Source organism: Cynara cardunculus, assembly GCF_001531365.2.
Source record: "Cynara cardunculus var. scolymus isolate 2C chromosome LG 13, CcrdV1, whole genome shotgun sequence".
In the NCBI taxonomy this organism is placed as follows: domain Eukaryota; kingdom Viridiplantae; phylum Streptophyta; class Magnoliopsida; order Asterales; family Asteraceae; genus Cynara; species Cynara cardunculus.
The window spans coordinates 17922480-17935406 of record NC_037540.1 but is presented as its reverse complement, the minus strand read 5'-3'; the positions used below and the strand labels follow the sequence as shown (position 1 = coordinate 17935406).

Sequence of the window (12927 nt, the reverse complement as noted above, 5' to 3'; positions counted from 1 at the left end):
ATGAGATGGAGTCACTATAAAATGTTTAAAAAATGAGATGGAGTTTAACGGGAAGACACAACTAATAATCAAATATCTAAAATCCCCCTTTACTAACACAACATTGAGAAAAATTGTAAACCAAATGAAAACATTGTTTCTAACAAGCTAATATCAAAGACAGGCATCAAGAACATGGCATCCATTGTAAATCAAAGAAACCTACCAAATACAAGATGAGATCATTGAAGCATCTAGGATAGTAAAGTAATTACAGAATTATTGTTCTTGAGAAGAGAAGCATGTTGCAGCAGCARACCATGTTMCAACTGGAATTGGAATCACACCAAGCTTTGAGATATTTACAKTTGTWGTCATCTACTAATCCTTGGTTGGATGTATATTATGTTCTTGACATGATAATGCAGCTTACAGGGTCTTATGATGATTATAAATCCCCAAAACCAGACCACATATATCAACAGAAATGCATCAACTTGACCACATATGTCACAGAAATGCAAACAGAAATGCATCAACAGAAATGCATCAACTTGAACCTACCAAAATACCAAAAGTAAATCAAAGAAACCACCCTAGGTATGGGTTGCTTGATCATTTTTTCTGCAAACACCCATACGGTTTCTTATATTTTCGACCATCGTAAGCTTATAACAAAAAAGATTACGCAAAGTGCTAAAATATTGAACAGATTGGATATGGAGAGGAGAAAAACCTCGATTGGATATGGAGAGGAGAGAATCGTACCGTCGATTGAAACAGATTTGAAGAGACGAACGCCGATCGAAGCTCGCAGACGCCGGTCGCCGTCGATGGTCGTGGTCGCCGTCGATGAAGGAAGCGATGGAGGCAGGAGCGATGAAGGCTGTGTTAGGTTTTGTGAAGCAGCCGGGTAAGGGGAAAAGGGTAATGAGGGAAATAATTTTGAGTTCCACTTAGTTCCAKGGTGTTAGGCAGWACWCGCGTGTCCCATTCTTATTCTAGTTAGTTCCATTTAGTTCCACTTTGAAACACACCAAACATGGGACAAGTGTGTCCTGTTCTGTCCTGTCCCACCCTGTTCCACGTACCAAACACACCCTAAGTGAACACTCTGCTTCTACGTCTTTCTTTTATTGAATCTATCGCGAAGGATAGATTCAATCTGTGTGAATTGGCACGTATTGAGGTTTTGGTGGGTCTGAATTCAAAAAGGTTTAACCTTTTTATTGTTATAATATAATTAAATTATATAAAGATTAAATCTTTATTTGGTGTTCATTTTTCTTATAGGAATTATTTTTCAACAATATTCTTTTGTGTAAACAGAACTATAATCACATATTCGAGTGGGGCAGTAACTGGAAATTAACTTTTGCCTGAATGATCCCATAAGAAAATATAATGATAATGCAATGAAATGCCAAAAAGTAATTACATGGAAGATGGGTTGAAGAAAGATGGATTGAAGCGATGGATCCGGTAATCAGACCTACAAAATGATTCGAGAACACAGTGAGTGGGTTAGGTTTCGAGATGGATTATACGTGTTATTCTTTTGTGTAAACAGAACCCTAAACTTGACAAATGAGTGGCTCAGGTTTCGATATGGATTGAAGTATACCTAGAAGATGGATCGAAGGTTGAAGAAAGATGGATTGAATGATGGAAGCACTGGACTGAAGGTTGAAGAAGATAACGATGAAAGCATTGGATTGAAGGTTGAAGAAGATGACGATGAAACACCGGATTGATATATTGATGATTCGAGCAGAGGAGCGATGAATCGTCATCTTGGAAGCTTGAATCATCATCTTGGAAGCTTGAATCTGTTTTTGGGGAGCTCAGTTTGAGGAGGGAAAGTCATCATGGGGAGATCAATCATGCAGGGAATTAAAAGTAATTGTGCTCTTTTAAAAATTTGTGTTTTAGATTTTATACTTTTTTAAGACTTTAAGATATTTACCAAATTTGATTAAAATGTAGTATAGATAATAAAACCCGAGAGATTTAAACTGTAATTTACTCTATAAGAATAAACACAAGCCATCTGACCTCTTGAAAATAACCATGGGGTCCCATGGGGCGAGGATGGGTGGAGAAATCGATCTTCGTCCCCATCTCCGATTACTTGCTCCTATCCTCGTTTTTATTTTCATTGCTATCAGGGAATATAATCATATCTTCATCCTCATCTTCAATGGGAACGGAGATCCCCAATGGAGATGTTTTTTTTCCGTTGATGTAAGTTATTTTAAATTAAAATATGTGAGAAATCATACATGTTTAAATCTCAAATATTTTCAATAAACTTAAAACCAAAATGAATTTAATTTAATACATGAAAACCATAGCATCATATAAGAATTAATAACCTAAAACCAAAAACAATTCAATTTAACCCAAAAAACTTAAAGTCACATGTACCAAAAGATATTGACTAATATAAAATCATATCAAGTTGCATCAAAAATTAGATTATAAACCAAATTAGGAAGTAGAAAATTATGAATTAACGTTTTAATTGAAATAAATAATATATATATATATATATATATATAAGTATAAATATAAATATAAATTATTAATTAATATATATAATTGGTATGAGGTAGGAACGAGTGTATGATACATGTCCCTGTCTCCATCTTCTGTTTGAGACAAATAGAGATCCATGTCCTCATCCCTGATTTAGCAGGAAATCCCCGTCCCTGGGACGGGTGGACCGGGTTCCCGTCGGATTGGAGCCATTTCCATGCCCACTTGAAAACCTAACTGTCAAATTGAAAACCTCTTGCCTGCAATTCCCCTTTCCCCCACAACTCCAACTACCTTCCCATCTGCAACTTCGGCCACCTTCCCCACCCCCTTCTTGATACAGTGACACACCACAGGGACTACTTCATCATCGGATCCAAGAACCACAAGGACCACGCTCCAGTGATCCTAGTGACTATCGAAGCACCAAAGGACCTCGTCACTTTCTCGTCTCTCTAAATACATCCCTATCACCGTCGATTAAGACCTAATGTCGTCTCATCCCTGGGTTTTTTAATTTTGAACAACAAAGGCTTCCATCTTCAAGATCTGCGATTTTAAGGTGAGATATGATTATGGTTTTGATTTTAGTGTTCTGTTTCGAGTTTCTTTTAATTAGAATGAAGGTTTTCTATTATAGGGTGTTGGAAACAAATTCATATTGTACAATTTGTTGATTATGAAATCAAATTTGTTTGTGCACTATGTTCATCTTCGATCTATGTTTATCTTGTTTCTGTTTATGGTAAAAAATAGTGTTGTGGTGGTGATAATGGTGGGTGGTTGTGGTTGTGGTTGTGGTGGAATGATGGTGGCAATTGTGGTGGTGGTGGTGGTGGCGGCCAACGTGTGGGGCTGGGCTAGGCTGGGCTGGGAGGGATGGTGGTTAAATTGGATGTAAAGGTTATTTTTGTCATTCTAAAACAAAATTACAAATTATGTTACATTTGCCATGAAATGGAATTCAAATCCTTCACATATGCTAAGGAATTATCAGATCCCTCAACCGTGGAATCTAATTGATTTATTTCACGAATCAAACATTATTAAGAAATTTGGTTAAAGGAATTTGTCGTTCTAATTCCATCAAATTCATTTGAATTCCACGAACTAAACAACCCCTTAATTTTTCAAGAATACAAATGTTAAAACATCATGTACAAATTAATAATCCATACATAAACGTTTAGTTTTTATAACATTCTTATTCTATTACTTTGTAAATACGACACTTTTAACAAATTTTTGTTAGAAATAAACAAATAATTATACACCTAACCTAGCTCACACGGTATTTCTCTACACGCATAGACATAAAAAGAAAATACAACAAGTAATATATAACATTGTTATAAGATTAATAAACAAATATATTCACACTTTACATAAAATAATACAACTTTTGAATGTCTAAAAACTAATTAGATTTGGAGAAACTATTTAAAGAGCTCTCCGCAAAATTAAATTTGATTTAGTGTTAAATAATCAGATTAAATAAACAAAAAATTGATTTTCTAATATGAGTATAATATTATCTAATTACCTCCGACTTTAGAAAATTAACATTTGATTATTGGATATTATTTCTTAAAACCGCAGTAGTTCTTGAAAGCAAGCACGATTGATCATCAATTATCTTTAAAATCAAAGATTTGCCAATGTCGAAGCGAGCTTGTGACTGTCGTGTTTGTGTAATCCCATATCGACCACGTCTGTACCTCGTGAATTTGTCCGATCATCCCTTTCCATAGTCTTTCCTTTTACTTGCAACTTTGATATATCGTTTTTTATTGGCAAATCAATATCTGCATCATAAAATATTCATGATTCTTATCAAATACGATTTGATGAAAGTATGAATTGGCAAATAGATGATTTAGATGGATGCAATTTCGGGTGACCGACCTGGATTTGAGAAGATCCAAAGGAAAAAGGCACAAAATAGAAGAATGAGAGGGATGATATGAACAGCTTTCTGTGAGAATTGAGTTTGTGCTTTCAGTTTCTTTGGCGTGACCTCAGATAAATTGGAGGATTCGTATTCCGAATTCTCATTGGCTTCCAAAGACAAGGCTCTCAACACCGGTGCCACCCCTTTCGACTTTGGCGATTGGTTGTAGATGCTCTGGTAATCATCTTCCGTGACTCTATTCGTGCTTATCGATCTAAACATTATTGAATTTAATTTTGTGAATATTTCGTGAAATGGAATTGGAAAAAAAAGGAATTGGGGTCAAGAAAAAGGGTTGGTATGTATTGGAGGGTTGTGAAACAGAATTCATCGGCTGTAATTTTGGTAAATTTGTATGGACATTAAATATGTTGGTTTTGATTATTTAGTATTATGGTTTTATATCTTGTATTTATATCAAATGCGAGAAATACGATTATTAATGTTTTAGTTCAATTTACTTATTGATAATGGGAAAACCAATTGTTAATGGTAGATTATTATTGGTCATCAATGTTAAAATTATGTAAATTTTTTATTTTGGGGATTCTTTGTAACTATAATTCAGATTTTTCATTCAGACAAAAATATTCACAAAATATAATTTTTTTTATATTTTTTTATCGTATCATATAAGTTCTTTCATTCACTTTTATCAATATATCATTCTCCATCAAATTATTCAATTACTATCAAACAAACTTTTAACATAAAAAGGGAATTGTTCAGTTAAATAATAAAACACCACTATAAAATCTATTTTTTTTTTAATAAAAACATAGATTTCACATTATAAAAAAAATAAAGCAGAAAATCTTACTAAATGAGTGCAAGAAACATGCAGAGTTTCTTTTTTTTTAATAAAACATAGTTTACACTAAAAAGAGTTTAATTATTTTCCAGGTGGTATTATTTAAGGTTTTTTGCACGATGTACAAGTGTTATCGTAAAACAGTAAGCTTTACAAATTACAAATACATACAAGTATACATATGTATCTATGGGTAATGGGTGGATTTGTATATCATATATACAGGCTATATATTTGCCTAGTTCCCATATATAAGCCAAACCAGAGATCAATGTTCTACCAGCATAGCCTCAAGATTTGTCTTCCGTGCAGCATGTTTTAGTTTCTCGAGTGCAACAAGTCCGACCTGCCTAACTCGTTCTCTTGACAACCCCATCCTGCAACACCACCATATCATGTTAAACGACATATCTTATGTATATATTGTTCCTTGCCTTGGTTGTTTGATTTTTTAACAAGACACAAAAACAAAAGAGGGGCCACCTTGAGAATATGTAGAATATTACTAGTCATTGAGGAGAGGAGAGAAGAGACACCCCAACGTATATCAAGAAGAAATGGTCAAAGTCTAGCCAATGTATGACTTCAACCGAGGCTAGACAGCAGGAGGAGGGGGGGGGGGGGAGGACATGAGAACATATTGTCTAGAGTGTCAAGTTCGTAGAGTGGTAGAATCCCATTAGATTATTCTCCAAAATATTCCTTGAAGAGAAATAATAGGTTTCTATCAAAGAAGAAATGGTACAAGTCTAACTGATGTGGACTCTAATATTATGGCTTTCTATCTATAGATCAAGTCATTACCAAAAGAAGCAGCAAATTTTTACCCCCTCCAAGGCTCCAATAGAGGCTAGACGGGCACAAATTGTCCGAGAGGGGGTCAGACAGGTACAAATTATCCCAAAGTGTCAAGTTCCTATAGTGGTAGATCATGACTCTGATACTATGTAAAAATATGAGGAATCCCATTAGAGTGCTCTTCAAAAGAGCCTTGAGGAGAGAATAGAAGTTCCAACATACGTTAAGAAAAAATGATCCAAGTCTAGCTGATGTGGTACTCCAACAAGCAAAATAAGCTTTTTTTAAACAATTGTGCTCCGTTTTTCCTTGCAAATTAACCATCATTTTTTGCAGAAAATACTAAGAAACCACTATAGCTTGCAAAAAAAGATGTAGTTTACCCATATATAATTGTGGAAATACAAATACAAAAATAACCATCGTACTAGTCGGTTTTACCCAAAATTATTTGCTCTTGCGAAATCTATTTTCTTTTGAATGTTTTTTTGCAAGAACAATAGTTTGTTTATGTACTGTGTGTTAAAAGGAAAAGTATTATCTGTAGATTAGCAAAGCGAATAGATAAAAGGTCCTAAAACAAATAGAGTTGGTACCTTCGACTAATATCTTCCCAAGTAAGGAATTCGTTGTCGAGACCATAGTACAAACGGATGATCTCTCTCTCCCGTTCCCTTAGAGTCGTGGTCATCAACTTGTTCACCTCATCCTGCATAATTCAAGAATGTTCATTCATTGCTTAAAGTGCAGATGCATACTACTTTCCACCATGGGATCGAAAATGGGAAGTTATATTCACTCTCCAATATGGTATTCTTGCAGCCACAAGGAGCTTACGTATAGGAGGGCAAAGTTGAGAGAATGTATGATAAATTTAAGGGTAATTTGGTCATTTCAGCTCATATGAAGATCAAGAATAACAAATGGAAGTTTGAAGAACTTGACAATGGCAACAAGATTAAGATAAAGATAAGATGGAAGCAGGAGCAGGATGGAAAAGTTGTGGGAATCATCAATCACTTGCAAGGAAGATGACAACTATCATAAGAAGAAAACCAGATAGAAAATAGACAAGACAAGAAACTGTTCTCTTAATGGGCTTGAGAGTTTTCTAGCAAAACTTGGGTACGCACAAGTATGTTAGGAGTATATAAATAAAGAGAGAAAAAGAAATCAATAGGATGAATATTGTAAGACATGTGAAGTACCTTGAGCGCCCCATGATCTACTCCATGCCAAGGGTTGTTCCCCGGATGCTCATCTGCCATGTACTGCAACAGCAAAAAGAAGGTTCAACATCACGTGGCTATAACTACCAATTGACCTTTTAGTTTGGTCATTTCGGGAACCTCGTTAGATTACCCTCCAAAAAAGCCCATGAGGAGAGAAGGGTGGTTCCAACATATATCAAAGGGACCATGTCTACCCGATGTAGGACTCCAACACACCCCCTCCAATGGAGGCTAGTCGGATGAGCCAGAGTGTTTGTATCCTAGAAGTGGAAAATCCCGGGTCTGATAGTGTTTGAAATATGTGGAACCTCTTCACATTACTCTCCAAAAAATCCCTTGAGGAGAAAGTGGAGGTTCCAACATGTATCGGGAGCAAAAGAACGGTGTCCAGCTAATCTAAGGGCCATTTACCAAATGCTTATCAGCAAAAGTCATCACCCTCACTTACCTTATCAGGTAACATTCTCAACCATCAAAATGGATTGCAGTAAGCATCTTTTACCCGGTAAGCGCTTACTGGGTAAAGAGTCTTCTCCATCACTTACCGGGTAAGATTCTTGGTCCTTGCTATGCCTCTTACCTGAAAAGATTCTCTGTCTTTGCCATGCTCACCGATAAGATAAGTGAAACCAGGTAAGCGCTTACTTGGTAAGAGTTGGGTAAACGGCCCTAAGACTCCAACAGGCCCTACGGGGCTAGTGGAGTCTCTACAACCTTTAAGATGCGAGTATACTCTCTCTAGAGACATGTTTGTTGTTTCAGGAAAGAAGTAGCTATAACTAGACTTACACTGTGAAAGGTATCCCCTGGACGATCATTTAGAGAAGGGAATGCTGGCCTATCAAGTGAGAACACTTTGCATTTTGCCTACATGAAAGGGTCTTGATGTTAAGATGATGAAAAGTGAAGGAATGTGGATGCATAAACACGAATGTGTCAGATGGTTCAAGTACCTCTGTGGCATTCAAGACTTTCTTTGTGGACATGTTTAGGCTTTCCGCAATTTTCTATATCACCAGAACAAATTAGCTCATCAGCTCAAGTTTGAAAATGAAGGTAGTATAACTTTATAAGAATTGTAACATTGAATTTCAGGTAATTGTAATGTTTAACTTACTTCTATTGATGGGATTATTCCTTTCTCCTCGAGCTTTGCTTTGGCATTTCGTATTGCACCCAGTCTTTCGTGCATATGGATAGGCAATCTTAGGGTCCTAGAATTTTCAATTAACGCTTTTGAAACACCCTGGGATAAAGAGATAAAAAGTTACGTGGATTCATCCTTGTGGGTTTACAAATATGATGCTAAACAAATGTATATGGATCAACACCTTAGAAAATGAAATTGTTAATCAAAGGAATAGCCTTGATATCGCATAAAATGTCAGTACTCCCTTGTCACGAGAGCAAAAGTAACGGAAAATCTGAATTGCTCATTATTTTTGGTTTTTCCATTGTATACCTCCAGCATTGCGGTGTTACAAAATCTTTGTTCTTCAACCCAGTTTAGATTTCATTTCAACTATATTTACCATTATGTAGAAGTGTTCAAAATTAAAATATTCTTTTTCCTGATTCACAGTATGACATGTGTATCAGAGAATTCCTACCGTACAACAACTTAAATCAGTATATAACATTAATGCAGGAATGACATATACCCTGTTAGAGAAAGAAAAAATCAGGATCTAACAAAGTAGCCTTTCCTCAAAGAGAACATGTATCAGATGCAACAATCTCACGACTTAATACATCTAATGTGAACAAAGTTGGTGTTCGTTTCACTTGTAGATCTTGTGTCAATTAATTATGTCACCAAGTAATAGATAGCACGGTTTTCTTAAGTTACCATAGATGGTCATCAGTTCCTTTAGTACTTGAGAGTTACTCCTACCATCTTTCAGCTGCTTTTTGTTTGAATCATATGATAAATCAATTTCATGGGATTCTATATAAAGAAATACGGATCTCAAGATACCAAGGGAGAAGCATATTTAGCAGTGAAAAGTGACTTCCATGATTCTATAGTAACACCATTATTGAAGTAACTACGTTAAAAATGGATTATGGTCCTCACCTGCCGTATCCACCAATAGACATAGGTAGAAATCTTGAAACCCCTTGATGAATCATATTTCTCTATCCCACGGAGTAGTCCAATTAGACCTCCCTGCATAAAAAAAATAAGAAGCCATGAATTAAGGAATTCCGGGTCTATAGACAAAAAACAATAATTTTTTAAAAGATATATTGCTTCCGCAAGTTGACATTGATGATGATAACAGCTACCTGAATAAGGTCACCTATTTCAACTCCCATGTTAGCATATCTTTGTGCAATTGACATTACTAGACGAACATTGCTCATGGCCAGCTTCTCTCTTGCCAAGTTGCACTCAATCTGTTTGATTTGCAACTCAGCTCGCGAAATCCTCAGGGATGCTGCAAGTTGCTCCTCTGATGGTTCAGATCCTAAACTTTTCTTCAATCTGGAAATCCGAATCAAAAAAGATCTTCAAAATCATGTGCTTGAGTTGTTAAGCTTCATGTCATAATCTTATCTAACTCCTTCATAGGAGAGGGTTGTAGACTCCTATTACAGGATATGAAAAACAACAGATGACACACTCTTGTATCTAAGTAGGGAAAAACATCTATGAGGTTGAGTGCATGAGATCATATAGAAGACTTATATGCTTGTCCCCTATACCATGACAGCTTTGCAGAAACACAACTATAGAAGTGGTGTAGTTGATGAATCTGAATATCGGAACTTGAATATAGTATTTGAGTTATGAGAACATCCATTTTAAACATAAAGCAAGAGGCGACAATTACAAGTACAAGTGAGTAATGAATAAGCAATGAATGAAAACATATTTATAACATCATCTTCAAGCATAAAATCATTTACATTTCTTGTCTCTGGTGAGAATATCTGGTCTATAGGATAAAGTTCAAATGTTGTAGTATTAATATTAAACATATATCACAAACATATACATATATGATTGCTAGGGATTCCTTAGGACCATTAGGTGTAAGCAACTCCTTAGGGCCATGCCTGCGGGCCAAGGGTTGAGCTTTGCCAAGCCATATGGAAGGGGTCACTTTTGCATGGACCCATTAATTAGTCGGGTCCAAAGGGTTTTGGTATCATGGTTACAAAAAAGGAACTCTAGAAAATTCAGTTACCTCGATTTCCGCTCTTCTAAGTGTTGACCAATTTTAACTTTTTTTGATAAAACCACCACCTCTGCATGAGTGAGCAACGTATCACTTATTACACCTTTAAAGTAGCCTCTTGTGCGATTTTGGAGCAGCTCTGGGCTGATTATGGATCTCAACTGCTTCTTTCCACCATCTTGAATAGGAGAAAAACTTCTGTTTGGCGTTTTCCTCTGAGCATCTATTCTACGCCTACGAGCAGATTTCCCAGAACCGGTGACATACATCTTTTTGGTGTTTTTTTCTGTCGGGGTAGCTGTAGTCAATGTCCTCTCGGTTGAAAGGTTCCACTGCTTTTCCAAAAATGACTTCTGTAATAAGAGTAATGCTTCCACTGAAAAGTCTTGATCGCCTTCCTCCTCCAAGTGCTCAAATCCTTGAACCCATTGGTCAATACTGGAAGGGTCAGAAGCAGTATCCACATGTTCCTTTAGAGCTCTGATGTAATGACTGTCTTGATTAAGCCGGTTGGATATGAACCCATGGCCATAGTTGGATGACTTCTTTGCAGTAATCACATTCTTAGTTGGGACAAATATGAACCCAAGATCACTACTGCATGACAGTTTTTCACTGACATCAGAGTAATATGAGGATGAACCCAATAGCCTTTCCCCCGCCCTTAATCCAACTACCGCTGTTGTAGCCATCATCTAGGTTTCTTTGTTTGCAAGAAACAGCATCACATACGTTGACGGAGTTGTTTTAATCAACCATAAAACTTTCTTGTAAAATTACCAAACAATAAAGTTATTGGAACAACGCTTCTGGCTTCTTGCAGATCACTGCCTTAAAATTCCTGGCAAGGACAAAAGACAAGCGAACTATTATTAAAATAACTACCAAATAGAAAAGGTTTCTCATCATATCATGTATCTTGTTTTATGAATCATGGATATCCATTAATGCAGGCACAGGTGTTAAGATTTTACCCTTAAAAGTCCAAACACTAAATATAAATCAAAGCACAAATGGAAAGGTAAGTCAGCTGTATGGTTTACAAGAAGTTGTATAAAAAATCTGCATAAGAGGTATAACTTGTGATGCTTAGAGAATTTGTTAATTTCCTTCTGGAACTAGGGGGAATCCAAATTCAATGTCTAGAAATTGAAATCAAACCAAAATCAGTTATTGAACATCATGAGCTCCATTTCCATTCTCCCAAACAATAGCTTATAGTAATCTTTGAGGGCCAATATCCAAGATCTGAATTTATTACATTGTCTCATTAATTTCAAATCAAGGTTAACTTCTGAAGTCAAATTTTGAGCTATAAAGGCATACGCCCTCCACAACTTATCATACAACCAACCAACTACTATTTGTATGGTAGTTATACTGAACGTATTATTGGTAACTTAAGCACGATTACAGCGAAGAAAACAACATCGAACGTTAAATCCAATCCTACGATGGAAGAACAACGGTAGTCATATCCAAAGTATAACAACAACTAATTACAATCGAATCACCAATTAAACCATCCTCTTTCAATCCTACGATGAAAGAACACCGGAACATCATAACCAGCAAGAACAAATATGTTTTTAGAACACATAATTAGGCAAACAAGAGAAACATCAAAATGCGATCAGAAATCCGTATTTGTATTCCAGATTAAGATGAAAATATATACACCGAAGAACTACAACAATTAACCAACAAGTTATGATTTACAAGGAAAAAACACTAACAAAAGGAATGATTACATAATGGATCATCGGAGAACATATAAAGTTGTTTAGAATTACCTTAACTTGTAAAGATCAAGAAACGAGCAGCAATTGCAGTCTTCTGTGTGAGTTCTCGGGGAGAGAGGGAAGGGATGTGTGGTGATTATAGTCAGTATCGAAGTGAGTGAACCTGAATGAAGGAGGGTGTGAAACTGTATGCACTTCTACTTTCCCTTTGTTTTTAACGTCCATTTTCACGATTTTTTTATTTATTTTATTTTATATAATAAAAAGAGTTTTTTATTTATTCTGAAATCGAGTTGTTGAACTGCTAGCCGCAAAATGGGAAGCCGGCTTAAAACGGTTTCGGATTAAATCGAAAATGGAGTCAACATAAGTTGGTTTAATTTTATAATTTATTAAATTATTAAATATTGTTATAGAATTTATTATTAAATAATAATTAAAAGTTGTAAGCAGTTTTAAAAGTTGTTTTTCTACGGTTTATCAAACATCTACGGTAAGAGTGCGTTTGATATGCAGACAGAATATGACATGACAAAATAGAACAAGACATGACAAGACACTTGTTCAGGGTTTGGTAAGACATGACAGGACTGGACAGAACTGGTTAAAATGACCAATTTACCCCCAATGAGTTATTTAGTGTTTTTTTCACTGAATAATCAATATAAATGTTAACAAATACGGTGTGAAA

General features: G+C 35.7%; 1 protein-coding gene across 1 annotated transcript; it reads right to left on the bottom strand.

Annotated features, from left to right (window-relative positions):
• Nucleotides 1-5357: 5357 nt before the first annotated feature.
• LOC112524706 (RNA polymerase sigma factor sigA-like) lies at nt 5358-12423 on the bottom strand. Its single transcript, XM_025134659.1, has 10 exons — nt 12288-12423; nt 10504-11335; nt 9599-9797; nt 9387-9479; nt 8427-8555; nt 8263-8316; nt 8099-8176; nt 7286-7348; nt 6674-6786; nt 5358-5656 (listed from the first exon to the last, which is right to left on the bottom strand). Exons 2-10 carry the CDS (start codon nt 11187-11189, stop codon nt 5548-5550), a joined length of 1524 nt encoding a protein of 507 aa, XP_024990427.1. The 5' UTR covers nt 11190-11335; nt 12288-12423; the 3' UTR covers nt 5358-5547.
• Nucleotides 12424-12927: the final 504 nt, after the last annotated feature.

Excerpts from the sequence above, each read along its gene's own strand:
- LOC112524706 (XM_025134659.1), bottom strand. The coding sequence starts at position 11,189 with ATGATGGCTACAACAGCGGTAGTTGGATTAAGGGCGGGGGAAAGGCTA. Across the intron at positions 9,798-10,503 it reads TTAGAAGAGCGGAAATCGAG|ATTGAAGAAAAGTTTAGGAT; the intron begins GTAACTGAATTT and ends TCGGATTTCCAG. Across the intron at positions 9,480-9,598 it reads AAATAGGTGACCTTATTCAG|GGAGGTCTAATTGGACTACT; the intron begins GTAGCTGTTATC and ends TTTTTTATGCAG.